At 50.5% G+C, this 15,583-nt stretch overlaps 2 protein-coding genes across 2 annotated transcripts in view; one reads left to right on the top strand and one right to left on the bottom strand.

Annotated features, from left to right (window-relative positions):
- Nucleotides 1-608: 608 nt before the first annotated feature.
- FAM161B (FAM161 centrosomal protein B) lies at nucleotides 609-13,646 on the bottom strand. Its single transcript, XM_004699027.3, has 9 exons — nucleotides 13,563-13,646; nucleotides 10,348-10,670; nucleotides 8,138-8,685; nucleotides 5,279-5,625; nucleotides 4,534-4,661; nucleotides 3,298-3,462; nucleotides 3,010-3,109; nucleotides 1,473-1,615; nucleotides 609-798 (listed from the first exon to the last, which is right to left on the bottom strand). Exons 1-9 carry the CDS (start codon nucleotides 13,611-13,613, stop codon nucleotides 735-737), a joined length of 1,869 nt encoding a protein of 622 aa, XP_004699084.2. The 5' UTR covers nucleotides 13,614-13,646; the 3' UTR covers nucleotides 609-734.
- A 798-nt stretch (nucleotides 13,647-14,444) lies between these two features.
- The window catches only part of COQ6 (coenzyme Q6, monooxygenase), a 14,803-nt gene continuing 13,664 nt past the window's right edge, over nucleotides 14,445-15,583 (top strand). Inside the window, exon 1 of the mRNA XM_004698707.2 lies at nucleotides 14,445-14,613. Coding sequence (XP_004698764.1) covers nucleotides 14,445-14,613 — 169 coding nt within the window. The remainder of the gene's footprint in view (nucleotides 14,614-15,583) is intronic.

Here is a 15,583-nt window from a genome sequence, read left to right as displayed (position 1 = left end):
ATTGGGATCATGATAGTGGGAGAGGGGAGGAAGCATTTAGGAACTAGAGGAAAGTTGTATGTTTCATCGTTGCTACACTGCACCCTGACTGGCTGGTCTCCTCCCTGCGACCCTAATTATTAGAAATTGAGGGCTAGGAGCATATCTGTGTGCTACTGGGATTTAGTGGATAGAAGCCAGGGATGCTGCTAAACCCTCCCATCATGCACAGGGCGGTCCTACCCAACCAGGCCAAATTGTCAGTTTTGTGTATTTGAAGTTCAAACATGTTTCCCCCCATGAGCTAACTCCATCTACAGAAAGGTTTGTTTTTTCCCCACATACTATTTTGATAGGATTTATTAATTGTCAACATGTAAATGTCTGGCTTCTGTAGAAAACATGGTTGAGCTGACAGTACAGGGCCTGTGTCTCAACAGGGTTTATGGCTCCATTCTCTGCTGTCCTCCTGTCTTAGACCCAGGCCACTGACCTCGTGAATGGTTCCTGTCCAGCCTCAGGGTGAGACAGTAAGAACCTTTCCACCGGGAGCTCCTTTTGTATTTCCTTGAACCAAAAGGAACAAGGAACAAGAGGAGCCGGGACAAAAACAACCAGTTTTGCCTGTGTTGACTTGACTCCAAGTGAACTGTTAATCGCAAGAAGTTATTTAAGTGTGTTGACTAAGCAGGTGATTTGAGGTCTTCCATTAATTCAAAAGACAGTTCCTCCAGTTCTTTCCCGAGGCTTGTAGGCTACTCTAGAGAGTCTTCTAACTCCTGTGGATCCTTTATGCTGAGCCTTGTAATTTCATGGATGCTGAAGAATAAAGCATTATGAAATAAATAAGAATTAAAGGAACCATTATGTAAGGTCTCTAATGAGATTTTCATTATTTTATATAGGGTATAAAGGAAAATCCAGGGGGAAATGGGGATAGAAGTCAGGAGGGGCCATTGGGATGTAAGAAACAAACCAAAATTGAGAGTAACGGAGACAGTGCTACTCTCTCCTTGACTTTCATAACATCAAAGCGGTTAGGGAAGAGGTGGTACTTACTACTCAATTACTTTTAAGGGGAAACATAAAAAAAACTTCACTGCCATCTAGTTAATGCCGACTCATAGCGATCCCATAGGACAGGGCAGTACTGCCCCTGTGAGTTTCTGAGGCGGTAACTGTTTGTGGAAGTAGAAAGACCTATCTTCCTCCCGATTTTTAAGGAGTGCCAGAAGTTTTCTCATTTTAGCTTTTCAGAAGTGATGTGGAAATACCTCTGACTCACAGCATTGGAGTTGGAAATGTTTCTGTTTCAAATGAAAGGGGTTCAAACCTAAGATAGACACTGGTTATATTTTATCCACAACTACTCTCCAAGTGTTTTGCTTGGAGATCTGTATATAAATACAGGGATATGCTTTCAACAGTGATGGCGGTCCCACTGGCATCCCCAGGCATGGCAATCTAGCGGCGGGATGGTAGCATCTCCTTACCTGGGGGAGTCACGGGCTCCAGAGTCCATCTCCCCTGGCAGGGCTCCAGTGCTTTGGCCCTGCTGCTTCACGAAGGCTTCATCCAGCCCCGCTTGCTTGAGGGTGTCTCGGTACCGCTGCTCTGCTCCTCTCCTGGCAAGGTCCTGTAGACCGGAGCTCCATCTGCTGCAGGAGCTGCTTCTGACAGTATCCCGCCCTCCCACAGCCCTTTGCTGTTGGCAACCCGGCCCAGGTCTGCAGGCAAATTCCTGAGACACCCTGGTTTCCAAGAAGCACCTGAGGCTCCTGTTTAAATGCAGGTTTTCATTTGATCAAAGGGGACGTGCAGGTAGTAGTGCCTTGCTAACAACACTCCCCAGGAGATCTAGGAACCACAGCGAGAAGCTAGGAACTAGATCTGGGAGAGGCCATGTGAATTCTAGATGAAAAAGGCTTAAAAACATTCTAAGGTAAAAAAATATATACAGCAAGATTTAAAAGTAATAAACCATCATTAGGAACACTCTTAACAAGTGCGGGCTCTTCATTTGTGATCATTAAGTGATCAAGAATGAGATCAGAACAAGTACTTTATATTCAAGTGGCGAAGAGCTGTTGAGATCAGAAAGGGCTTTCTTGAAACGACATAAAGAGGAAAGGTTAGTGTGAGATTTATAACAATACAGGTTGCAAAGGAAAGCCCAGTGAGTGTGTATACAGGTGAGCATGCACCTACATGTGCATGCCTGCGCTGGACAGGATGGACCAAGCGAATGCCTACATAATGCACTGGCTAGGGTGTTGTTAGGTGCTATTGAGCAGGTTCTGACCCATAGCAACCTTGTGTCCAATAGAACGAAACACTGCCCGGTCCTGCGCCACACAGGGCTAGCTGTTTCCCCGAAATGGAACCAGCTTATTAGAGGACCCCCCACTCCCCCAACTTCGAAGTTTGGGAGAGGAGAGAGACCCATGGAGGTTGCTACAGCCCCAAGCTGCTTGGGTGGCAGCCTTTCTAGGCTCCTTGGAAGATCTCAACGGAGTCCAATTTTCCCTAAAAGTTGAGAGACCATCTTAACCCAGTTCTTCCTGTCTGAAAGGTTTTCTGATCTGGAAAGGAGGACCCAAGGCCAGAGGGAGGGAAGGCCTGGCACTGCTGGAGGGGAGGGGCCTGCCCAGCACTGCAAACCGTGGTTCGTCAGGCGGACTTTAGTCACGGAAGTGAAACATCTTCCTAGCGGCCAAATGCACTGCCTCGGTGGGGTCCAGCCTCCACGCTGACGCCATCTGAAAGCTAGACTCATGGGAAACTGGAGTGAAGTATCCCGTTAGGCCACAGAAGTCCAGGCTTGGAAGAAATCAGTCAAAACAACATTCCCCATCACACTGCCTTTTGCAGGGGGCGGTGGCGGTAGATGGTAACAATAAGGCTCAATTTAAAATCTCTTTTGAGTCCATAAGAAATGTCCTATGCCCAGAAAATAAAATTGATTTGTAACTTCTCAGAACCCTTTATCCGAGAACGAAAGGAAAAAAAGGCATGAAGGTTTAAATTTACCTTGGTAACTTGTTCGAAGAGATAAGGTCTTGTTTGTATTCTCTTCTTCATTTCCTCCAATTCTTTCTTATATTCTTTCGCTCTCTTACGGTCATTATTCCTGGAATTAACAAGATTTCTAGAAAGAATTCTGTCATTCTTGAATCCAGAATGCCCTTCATTCCACATAAACAGAGGCATGCCCATGTATACTGTAATGAGCACAGGAGCCTACCCTGCGGACTCCTGTTGATGTTAGACCCAAGACAGCTCCCCCCGGCCCCTGTGGGAGACATGGAGGTCACTGACCGGTTCTCTCTCAGCTTGGCTTTGAACACCTCCTCCAGACTTTTGTGAGGATCCAAGGCCTTTGCCCGCAAGGTCACAGATGTAGACATGGCTTGGCACTTCTTCTTATGCATTTCCAACCACCGAGTGCTCTCATCTGCTCTGTCTCTTTGTTCAAGTGAGCTTCTAAAGGGAACAGGCCAAAAATGAACATGGGTAATACATACATCTGAGTCTGTCTTAGTTAACCTCTTGGAGAGTAGGCTGGTGGTGCTGAGGATGGAGTGGGTAATTTGCCATAGCAGACATTCTCAGAAGGAGAGCTAGGATTCCGTGCTCTGGCAGATCCAGCCTTCCCAACACGGGACAGTGATTTCCTCCCCCAGAAGCTGTGAATCCACCCAACTAGGACACAGGAGTTAAAATATCCTTATTTAAATAGACAAACATTCGGTAGGTCTTTCCTGACTTTTAATACTAATAGCTAGAGCTTGAACGAAGCCCATATAGGCACAAATAAATGCTTTTCAAAATGTTACTTTATGTAATGTCCATACCTGCCCTATGACATCAGGTCTGTGAATCTATACCACCACCCTACCTGCTCCCCCTTTTAACAGCTGAGGAGATTGCTGCTTAAAGAGGTTAAGTCACCTTCTCAGAGCTGCATAGCATGCCAGTGGCAAGCACTTGGCCAGTGTGCTTCCACGGTGGGCTGGAAGGCACCAGGGTTTATAGCCCTTTGGGAATACAAGTTGGCATTCCAAAGAGAGCTCGAAATGGGGCCTTCTACAAAGAACACAAATTGAGGTCAGTTTGCATCACTTAGTAAGTTTGTAGATACGCCCCACTAGGTCCCATGGAGAGTTCTACCAAAAGGAAAAACCCGAACCTTCAAGGTTTGCATTTGGATGTTTCCATCCATTAGAATATAAATCCGAGTAGGTCCTTGAGGGTGAGGTTCAGTTTAAGGGCTGGAGTCTCAAAGTCCTGCTTAAACTCCAAACCAAACTCACCCCTGTGAGTCTCCAAGACCAAATCTTCCTGGCAGTCAAGAGCCCTGTTTGTCTCTGCCCACGGGGAGCTCTCCCGCTCACTTCAGCTCAGAGCCCCGGTGGGTGAGTGAGGAGCGTGGAGGACACGTGCCTCTGACCCCTGAGGCCTCTGACAGGAGAGAAGGCTCTGCAGCAGTGTGGTCTCCAGTTTGGGGGCCAAGGTCAGAGCATCTTGAGTCTGCTGTGCAGCCTGCTCACTCACCTGACTGCGCACTGCCTCTTCCTGGTGGCGTCCGTGATGTGCACGGGGAGGGTGTTGGCCGAGAGGGAAGCAAGGCCACTCAGAGAACGGCTCCTCGGCAGGGGAGTGGTGGGTGGCTGTGCGGAGCCCTAGGAACAACAACAGCTGGTCTTGGTGCATTGGGGTCCAGGATTCGCTTCTAAGCTAGGACTTTTATTTCTGTGAAGGCTAGTCAGACTGAGAATCTTCGTTTTTCTCAGGGAATAAGATCTCAAAGGAACAAAACCAAACCCACTGCTACTAAATGGACCCAACTCCAACTTAGAGACCCTCCCTATAGGGCAGCGCCTCATGGGCCCATGAGGTTTCCAAGGCTGTTCAACTCTCAGGAAGCAGGCTGCCACAGCTACCTCCCACCGACCTCTCAGTTCCTCCTCCTACTGGACCTTGAGTCCAGTGCTTTCACCACTGTGCCACTCGGGCAAACCGCGACGTGGACATTAATCCAAAGGCTTTTAATCCAACAAGAATCCTAGAGAATTGAAACAGGAACACAACGATCCCAGCTGCCTGCCTTCCAGGTCTTAGACTAAAATCTGTACAATCCTTCCATTGACAAGGAAGGGAAAGGAGACGTTCCTGTATTATGGGCCTGCTTACAGAGGAGCCAGTGTTTTACAAAATGTGTGCCTACCATTGAGACCTGGGCGCATCCCTGCGTTTCAGGCCGCAGGCCCTGACCCTCCATGACCACCTGTACTCTTACCCTCTTCCCTGCAGGGGTGCCGGCGTCACCCGGCCGTTGAGTGTGATGCAGGTTGGCAGTTCTCAGCAAGAAGGGTTTGTTGTGGGTCACCTCTCTGGTTTCCCTTCTCCTGGCAGCTCTCCTCTGGAAGGCCTTGTAAAGGCCCTCATAATCGGGGATGGTGGGATTCACCCGAGGTTGGAATTCAAAGTCAGTCTGCAGAAACCCCAGCTTCTTCTCCCGGGTCCGGGTGGCGGTTCGAGACTGGGGGTCCGGCCGGCTACTAGAGGAGGCAAGAGGGGAGGAGGCCATCTGCAGCATGTCGAGGGCCCTCATCTGGATGCGAATTTTCCTGAAGAGCTCAGCTTCTGTGGAGAAAAAAATCAAATCAGGGTGGTGACAGGAAGGACCAAATCTCATACCCAAAGGTCTACGGAACGTTCCCCCCTTTAAACACTGGCAGAAGCACGCTGTAGCCAACTTAATTTCTTGAAATTCTATGAGTCGGCATCGTGTGGGAAGCTTGAAACTGCCCACAATGAAAGTATTTATACCACTGAAAATGGCAAACACCTCAAATCATTCTATTTCTCTCTCTTGGTTTGGAGAGCTGGTTGGTAAAGATTGATCAGCACGCTGCTGCCTGCGTGCCAGCCCTGTCGGGGGAACAGCCATTGCTATGATGATCGCCAAGTACTTCCCACAAGTCCAGCTTCAAAGACTAGAAGCAGGAGGGGGTGGGTCGGTACCTGTGTCCCCCAAAGGTTTTCTATCCTTTTGCATCTCAGAAAAGCCACTACCATCCACCCACCCAGCTGCCCACACCTACTGCCGAAATGATTCATTCCCCTTCCCTCTCTCAAAGGTCACAAGTCTGCAGTCTCCTGTTTTCCCCTCTCACCGCTCCATCTTCTTTCCATGGCCCCTGCTGCGAGTTTCCTTATTTCTCAACCGAATTACTAGTCTTCTATTAGACCAACATCTCCTGTCTTTCTCCCTCCGCCGTTAGTTATCTTCATAGCAACCAGATGGATCCTTTTGAAATGTCTATATGAGCATGAGCCACCCTGCTTAACAACCCTTCAGGAGCTCCCCCTGTGCCTTTGGGATGAAGTCCCAAATTTGCTGACACCTAGCATGGCCCACTAGGTCTCCCCCTAGGTCTGGCCTGGGCCTGGGTCTCCCTTCCCATGCTCCCTCCTCTCTCTCCCTGCGCTTCCTTCCTCTCCCTTTCCAGCCATTGGCTGTGCCTAGCTTTCTCCTGACCTCTGCCTCAGACACACCTCTCTTTCCGCTAAATCATAGCTCATTCTTTGGGGTTCCGTGCTAGTGCTGTCTCTGGAGGGCTTTCCCCAATGTCTCCCAGCCCCTCAAAACACATAGTTAGGTTTCTTGTTAGACACTCCATAGGGCCCTCTTGTGGGCTGAATTGTGTCTCCTTAAAATAAGCATCATAAATCCTGATCTCTGTGGTGCCTATAGGAGAGTCCTGATGGCACGTTGGGCTGCAAACCACAAGGTCAACATTTGAAGCCACGAGACACTCCAAGGGAGAAAGAGGAGGCTTTCTTCTCCCGTAAAGTTTCAGTCTTTTAGAACCCGCAGGGCAGCTCTACCCTGCCCTCTAGGGCCTCTATGATATGGAATCAACTTGAAGGCAGTGAGTTTTGAATAGTGACTTAGCCCCATTGGAGAATGGGTTTTCTTGGTTATGTTAGTGAAGCAGTCCTAGCACAGGGTGCATCTCAAATCTGTTTCTTGAACCAGAAGAGCAGATGAAGCAGGGAGGGGGAAGATGACTGCCAAGCTGCGCGAAGCTCCCCAAGGAAAAGGAAAAAGCCTTCCCCTGCGCGGCCATTCTGACTTCTAACTCCCAGCAGCCAGCGGTGACAACACAGTTCTGCTTGTTGGTCACCTGCGTGTGCTAGTTCTGATGTAGCAGCACTCACAGCACAAACCCAGGTCACTGCCATCGAGGGACCCCACAGGTCAGAGTAGAACTGCCGCTGTGGGTTTCTCAGACTATAAATCTTTACAGGAGCAGAAAGCCTTACATTTCTCCCTGGAAGCCCCTGATGGTTTTGAACCGCTGACCTTGAGGTGAGTAACACAACCTGTAACCCACTACACCACCAGGGCTCCTATAGCAGCATTCGATAACTGATTTTAAAAAAAATCAAACATACACTATGGAACAGATTCTGAGTCATAGAGTTTTGAAGGCTGTAAATCTTCAGAGGAGCAGACAACCTCATCTTTCTCCCAAGAGCGGCTGGTGGGTTTGAACCAACCTCGTGGTTAGTAGTCCACCGTGTACCCAACAGCATTCCCAGGGCTCCTGACTAGATAACTCAGACCCTCATTTATTTATCATTTATCGTTATCTGTCTGTTACCTGTTTTCCTCACACCGACACCACATCTGTCTAGTCACTGCAGAACAGTGCCTGGCGCACGACGCTGGCTATTGAGTAAGCAGTCCCTTATTCAGAGACTCGCCCTTCCCGTCATTTCTCCAGGAGGGACGCTTGGGAGCGCTTTCCCCAGGCAGCTGGCTAGTGGTAGCACTGGGCTGGCCTTTGGCTCTCTCATGAGCTCTCTGCTCTCAGGCACTGGGCTTGGGGGATTGAAAGGCCAACAGGATGGGCCTTGGGGGCACTTGCGGCTGAAACTTTACTCTCTGCTCCTGATGGGGTGCCCCTACTATAGAGCTAGCCCTAAACCTACCCCCACAGCCTGCACAGAGCTGTCCTGGGCAGTCTCGTGCGTCCCCTGAACAGCCCATCTCTAAGCCAGTTGGGCCCCTGAGCCCCAGGGAATCCCCACAGCACCTCTCAGTGCTCCCAGGCCAAAGGCAGTAAGGTGGCAAGGATATCTGTACCCTGGAGTTTGTCCCCGAGGGCCGGCTCCAAAACAGACTTGGGGATCTTCTTGGTGACTTTCTGCTTGGGGCCCTTGGCCTGAACCTTGGCCAAGTCCCTCTGTCGAGCGGCTTCCTTTCGTTGTTCCTCCTTCTCCAGGAAGCTGAAAGGCTTCAGAGAAGAGAGAAGCAGCTCCCTCCTCTTCTGCACCCTTGCCCGCCTGCGGGCCTCGTTGCGCTCCGTGAGCTCCTGGTAGAGGGGCAGGTAGACATGGGCAGGCACAGGCTGTGCCTGGAACTGGCGATGACACTCGGCCTCCTCCAGGCCCTGCCTCTGGGCCTGCTGCCTCTCTCTCTCAAAGAAAGAGGGAGAGGCCAGTTTCTGGAGCTTCTTCTGGGCCTCACGCAGAGTCATACGGAAGGGCTGGGGGACAGTGATGGAGGAGCCCCAGGTGCTGATGCTTCTGTGCTGGGAGGGGGGCCTGGTGATGGAAGCTGGGCTGGGCTGAGTCCGGGGGCTGTCCGAGAGAAGGTTGCTGAGAGAGCTACAGCGCCTTGGGGAGCCACACCTGGGAGGAGGAAGCACATCTGTGCACAGAGGGTAGCGCAGCCAGAGCCCTCCTTCCCACTCTTCCCTTCCGGCAGGCCTCAGCTCCCCCCACCTCCAGGCCTGCACCTTTCCCATCCAGGCCCCTCCTTCCCATAGGCCACCCAACAGCTCCAGCAGGAACTCTCCTTACAGCACTGTCCAGAAACTGCCACTCCGCACTCTCATCTTTTCATAGGAGAGAGAAGACAATAATGCAAAAACAGGGCTCTAGAGTCAGAGAGACCCCGGTTCAAAGCTTGCTTCAAGCAATTACCAGCTGGGTGACCCTGAGACAATCTCAATCTCCTCCTCTCAAGAGTGGCCACCAAAATACCCACTAACAGGCTTACTGGGAAGGGAAAATAAATAGTAAATGATACATGGTACATGCATAATGGCAGTGCTGGGCCAAGGAACATAAAGGGTACATGGCAGCTAGTCCCCTTGTCAAAGGAGCTCTGGTGGTGTAGTGGGCTGCAATCCACAAGGTTGGCAGTTCAAAACCACTACCAGCTCCTTGGGAGAAAGATGGGGTTTTCTGCTCCCATAAACAGTTAAGTCTCCAAAACACGGAGGCAGTTCAAGCCTGCTCTGCAGGGTCTCTGTGATTCGGCATGGCCTCGAGGGCAGTTTGGTTGGTTTGGGTTTTGTGGAGGTTTGGTTTTAGGGGCCTCTAGTCAATTGTAATGCTTCAGGGAACTAAGGGTGACCAACACTGTTTAAGGATGGCTGGGTAGGAACTGGGACAGTTGGTTGAAGTGATGTTGGCTTTGTGGAGGAGGAGTGTCTACTGTGAATACTACATGAAACTTCCCCAGGCCACCGTGTTTCCAATCCCCTCATACAGAGGTGAAAACTGGGCCATGGATATGGAAGACTAGAGCGGCAGGGATGTGTTTGAATTAGGGTGCTGGCAAGGAGTACCGAACCACAGACCAGCGGTTCTCAACCTGGAAGTTGAACGACCCTTTCACAGGGGTCGCCTAAGACCATCGGGAAACATATACTTCCTATTATCTTGGGAACCAAGACACAGCTCCTCTATCATCTCCAGGTGGGTCTGCCCACATGCAGATCTGCTGATCTGGTGGAAAAGAAGCTATCTCAGCCTTAGCACTGATGTTGGCTTTTTACGCCTACTGTCGCAAAATGTAGCAATGTCGTTTACTGTTGTTATATTAAGACTGTTACCTATGCTACACTATGCTTCAAGACAAAATTTCATTTGTCAATAGAAATAAATATTTCACAATATATAATTACATATTTTGATTCATCACTGATTTACTTATGTATGTTCAATTTGTAACAATGAAAATACATCCTGCATATCAGATATTTACATGATTCATGACAGTAGGAAAATAACAGTTATCAAGTCGCAACAAAAATAATGTTATGGTTGGGGGTCACCACAACATGAGGAACAGTATGAAAGGGTCGCAGCATTAGGAAGGTTGAGAACCACTGGCCTAGGCTGTCAAAAGAAGTAGCAAATCTGTTTTGGAAGAAGAGCCACCAGCATGTGCCTCAGAATCAAGGGCGGCGAGAGTCAGTCTCGTGTACTTTGGACATGCTGTCAGGAGAGAACAGGCCCCTAGACCCAGCGTGACTACCCAGCTGTTGTTCCGCAGTGCCTTACCTCAGAGCCGGGGGGCAGGGGGCCTGCAGCTTCCCCCTGCCCTCCACTGCAAAGAAACTCCCCAGCTCCGCCATGATGTCAGAGAGGCTCCCATCACTGTCAGGCTCTGACGGCTGCAGGGCTCCCCACAGGCGCCGCTGCCTGTCTTTCTCCGTCAGCGCCTCTAGGTCCTCATACAAACTCTCAGTGGAGTCCGAAGCAGAACCCGCCTCCTCTCCCAGGCTGAGGAACTCATCCAGTTTGCCAGCCCTGGGCCAGAACGCTGCGTCTCCAGACAGCCCCTCTTCTGCATCTGTGTCTGACGAGGACTTGGGAGGAAAGAGCTACAACGGAACAGACACCGATTGTGAACCAAACTGTAATTTCAGTCACTCAAAACCATAACTGGTGGCCTCACTCTGAATAAGACTGTGGGGACTGGGGCAGAACGAAGAAAAGCAGTGGTTCTCAACCTTCCTCATGCTGCAACTCTTTCATACAGTTTGGTGACCCCGAACCATCAAATTACTTTTGTTGCTACTTCATCACTGTCATTTTGCTACTGTGATGAATTGGGCAACCCTTGTGAAAGGGTCCTTCGACCCCCCCAAAGGGGTCGCAACCCACAGGTTGAGAACCGCTGCTCTAAAAACAGTCACACCCTGATACTTGGTGGTGGGTGTCCTTAGTTGTGGTGGCAGGAGAGAGAAGCCAAGAGCTCCAACTGCTTTCCCGCTCTGGTCAGGGGTTACCTGCTCCTTGCCTCTCCTCCTTGGCCTGCTTCCTGCTGCACCGCTGCTTTTCTCCTGTCCTAGCTAATTTCCAGTGAGTCAGCAGGGATGGATGGCGAGCAGGAGTGATGGCATTGTCTCATTAACATGCATTCAGCAGATATTTATTGGATGCCTAATGCATACTACAAGGGAGCCCTAGTGGTGTAGTGGTTATGTGTTGGGCTGCTAACCCCAAAGTGAGAAGTTCGAACCCACCAGCCACTCTGTAAGAAAAAGAAGAGGCGTTCTACTTTCCTAAAGAGTTACAGTCTCGGAAACCCACAGGAGTAATTCTCCCCCGGGCTTTAGGATCCCTGAGTTGGAAATCGACTCGATGGCAGTGAGTTTAATGTGTACTGAAGGGAGCTAACATCAGGGTATACAGTTCATACCTTCCGGCTGCTCTTCGGGAGAAAAATGAGGCTGTCTGCTCCCATAAAGGTTGGAAAAGCCTAGAAAACCCTACCGAGGGTCACCATGAGTCAGAATGGACTCAGTGGCAGTAGGTTTGGACTTAATGTGTCCTGGGCATTTGGTGGAGAACAGGAGAAGCATGGCCCCTCTTCTCAGGCTTCCATTCTAGTGAAGGGAGACAGATGATAAACCAGCACATTGATGAGAAACTCAGCTAAAACGGTAAGACACTAAGGTTATGGAGAGCGATGGAGTGGCTGTGGACAGCCCTTCCATAGATGAAACCTTCCATCAGATGAAGACCACTGGGCATGTACCTATAGTCAAGGCCAGGTGGCCTCTGATGGGAAACCCTGGAGAATGAAGAGGGGTTTTCAGAAAGGGGTCGGGGTGTTGCAGTAGGCCTCCCTGGTGCTGAATAGTTCTGAGGAGGGTTAGGGGAAGCAGAGCTCAACTTTCAATTGGTTGGCTAGTTGATTCATTGCAGACTGGGATAGTTTAAAAAGTGGGTGATGGAGCAATTTTTGTCTAAAAGGTAGAGAAGGTCGGCGGGGCTGGGTCATGCATGGGTGAGAAAGCATAATCATTCAGAAGAAAGGGGTGATTGGGACAGTGCCGCTAAGGTGTGGCTTCCAGGATCTGCATTTGACTTTCTCAGCCTGGTCGGTATTGTCTCACTGATCAGGAGTCCAGCCAGGGTTGACACCTGGTGGGTGAGAAGGAGCTGGCCTGGCTATGATCTGCGGTACCAAGGATCTGGGCTCAAGAAACAGCAATAGCAAAGGCCGTTGGGCAGGGCCCTGAGACAGGAACACACTTGGCTATTGGACAGGTAGAAAGAGGGCCTGTCTCTAAGTAAGTAAACACTTGGACATATGTTCAAGACTCAGTCAGGAACATATCAGAGATGCCCTCTACAGTATCGAGGGAGGTGGATTGAGCATGCTTAATCATCTGTAACATTTCAATCCAACAGCATCTTATGTCTTGACATCAACTCTGTTAACCTCATTACAGCATCATTTCTTAAGAGCCTGGAGTATAAAAATAAAAATACTGTCTTTGTAGAAAGAGGGCCAATATGGCTGCAGCCCAGAGCATGAGGTGACACCAGAGAGGCAGGCACCGGCCAGGAATGCTTCTGAGGAGGGTCAGGGGAAGTGGGGCTCAGCTGCTGAGAGGTCACTACAGCAGGTGAGCAGCTGGGGCAGTCCTTGGGTCCTCCAGGTGATGGCTTCTCCAAGTGTTCTCTGGGAAGAGCTCTGTTCCCCAGGCAGAGGTGTGCATGTGACTTTAAGCAACTGCCTTTTTTTAAAAAAAAAGCTATTTTATTGAGTGATAATTCACTTAAATGAACCCTCAGGAGTCCTGGTGGTGTCGTAGTTACTGTTGGACTACGATCCCCAGGGTTGGCAGTTCGAAACTACCAACAGCTCTGAGGGAGAAAGGCTTGGTTTTTTCCTCCTGTAAACAGTTACCGTTTCAGAACCGCACAATGGGTTGGGTCACTGAGTAAGCATTGGCTTGACATTGAGTTTGGTTTTGGTATATGAACCATACAATCCAGCAGCCATCGACAGGGTACAGGCTTTTAGTATTAATTACAGAGCCATGCAAACATTACCCCAATCAATGTTTATCAATGTTCGAGTGTTTTCATCATTCTGGAAGGAAGCCCACACTCCTTAGCAGTCCCACCCCACTGCCCCTCCCATTCCCCCGAGCCCTAGGCAACCATCCATCTATTTTCTCTCTCTGTGGATCTGGGAGAAATTTTAAAAATCTCTCAGTGCCTCAGCTTTCTCATCTACAACATGGGGACAACCACCCCAAGATCACCGGATAATTGAGAGAGAGAAGCGACACTGGGTGCGCTTGTTAGGGCGCTAAGAACAGCCTGGAGTCAGATGATGCTTCCTATTTTAAGCCCACAAAGCTTACGGTGCCGCGCCTCTGCCGGTCTCCCAGGCAACCTCAAACAGAGTCCTCTCTCGGGGACTCCTTCGGGAGCTCAGTCCTTCTTCCTCCCTCTTTCCTTTCCCTCCTCACCTGAGCGCTCCACTTGGAGCTGGGGGCCCCCGCCGGCCTCCCCACAGTCATCTCTAGCCCGGCAGGTGCAGGAGCGGCGGTGGCTGGGCGACTGGGGCCGCGCCCGCTGCACTGACGGCGGCGGCGGCAGCAAAGCGGAGTCCGGTCCCGCCCCTTCCTAGGTTTGCCCTCTGGTTGGGTGCACTGGGCAAATCGGCTGCCAAAGAGCGCTTTCAGCGGTTCACCAGCAGAGGTCACTCTTGAGTACTAAGTGAACCTGCCCCAAATCGTTGTCTTCAGTCGCCTCAAATGCAGGTGAAAGTTGGACAACGAATAAGGAAGACCAAAGAAGAATGGATGCATTTGAATTAGGAATGAACAAATCGGTTTAGGAAGAAGTGCACCTCAGAATCTCGGATGGCGAGAGTGGGTCTCACGCCCTGTGGACATGTTTCCAGTCTCTGGAAAAGGACATCGTGCCCGGTACAGAGGAGGGGCCGGGGAGAAGAGGAGACCTTCCACTAGATAAATCGACACCGTAGCTGCCTCCGTGGGCTCAACCATATAAGCATTTGGAGGATGGTGTGGGACTGGGCAGTGTTTTCGTTCATGCCGACACGGCACCTAACCACAACAACATAAACCAGTTTCCTTGCCAGGCAATTTGCAGTCCGTCCCCAACGTGGGACAGTCAGACGCCGGAGTGAGGGACCTATCTGGAGATAATCCCGCCCCAGCAAGGCGAGGATTGTTTTTGATTGGTCTAATCCCATCGTGAGTTTTATTTCCGGTTCGGAGACCGCGGTTGAGCGGCCTGTGATTGGAGGGCTCTGCTCCGGAAGCGCAGCTGGAGGCGGGCCTGGGGAGCGGTGCCCCGGGTGCCGGGCGAGTCCTCGCAGCACCATGGCGGCCCGGCTTGCGGCGTGCCGGGGGCGAGCTGGGCCTGTGGCCGCCCTCGGACGCCTGCGGGACCCTTGCCGCAGGTGGTCCGGCGCCCAGGCAGCTGACACCGTGTACGACGTGGTGGTGTCGGGCGGAGGCCTGGTGGGCGCCGCCATGGCCTGTGCCTTGGGTAAGCGCATCTCCAGGCCGGTCGTGGCGGGGAACTGGGCGGCACTGGAGCAGTGAAGACCGTTAGACCCCCGACAAAGTTTGCTTCGAGATCCCGGGTCGCGTGGGCCAGGCCCTGCTGGGAGGCACCCCAGGGCGCGTTCTGTCCTTGTGGGTCAGGAGTAAGCAAAGGTGGGAGGGGCCTTTGGAGATTGTCCAGCGCGTGGGAAAACAAGTCCAAACTTTAAAAAAACAAAAAAAACAACTTCTTTTGAGATGAATTTACATACAATGAAGTCATCAGTTTGAATTGTACATTGTCATGGTATATTTACAGTTGTACAACCTTATTCACAATAAGATCGCTTACATAGCCCCCCAACCGTACCCATAGTCGTAATCACTCCCTACTCCCCCGCTTCCCGTAACTCCTGAGAACCTCTCATTGATATGTCTATTCTGTAGAATCATGCAATATGTGACATTTTTTGTTACTGGCCTCTCTTATTTAGCAAAACGTTTTCCAGGTTCATCCATGTCCCAACATGCATCCGTACACTTTTTTAATTGAATAATATCCCACTGGGTCTAATGGAACCTTGGTGGGTAGTGGTTATGTGTTTGGCTGCCAACCGCAAGGCTAGCAGCTCAAAAGCACCAGTGGCTTTCCACTCCTTGGAAACGTTACAGCCTGGGAAACCCACAGGGGCAGCTCCTCCCTGTCTTAGCATCTCTGTGAGTTGGCATCAACTGGAGGGCAATGAGTTTGGTTTTGGTTTGGGGATACCAAAATATGTTCATCTTTCAGCCATGATGAATGCTGCTGCTATGACTATTCATGTTCAAGTTGTTTTATGAACAGTGATGAATACCCGTAAGAGTAGAATATGGTAACTGTATATTTAATGCTTTAAAGAACTGCCCCTCCCCACCCCCAGAAAGAACTACCTAACTCTTTTTACTAAGTGTCTGTGCCATTTTATATCCCCATC

The sequence above is a fragment of the Echinops telfairi genome, unplaced genomic scaffold (genome assembly GCF_000313985.2).
Source record: "Echinops telfairi isolate 266 unplaced genomic scaffold, ASM31398v2 ScPeMD7_18;HRSCAF=68, whole genome shotgun sequence".
Taxonomy (NCBI): Eukaryota; Metazoa; Chordata; class Mammalia; order Afrosoricida; family Tenrecidae; genus Echinops; species Echinops telfairi.
The sequence above is the reverse complement of the archived record's forward strand: the minus strand, read 5'-3'. Positions and strand labels throughout refer to the sequence as shown.

Coding starts and splice junctions, on each gene's coding strand:
- FAM161B (XM_004699027.3), bottom strand. CDS start 13,613: ATGACTGTGGGGAGGCCGGCGGGGGCCCCCAGCTCCAAGTGGAGCGCT. Junction 5,626..8,137: donor CCTCGGGGACAAACTCCAGG/GTACAGATATCC, acceptor TTTTCTCCACAG/AAGCTGAGCTCTTCAGGAAA. Junction 4,662..5,278: donor GCACCCCTGCAGGGAAGAGG/GTAAGAGTACAG, acceptor TGTTGTTCCTAG/GGCTCCGCACAGCCACCCAC.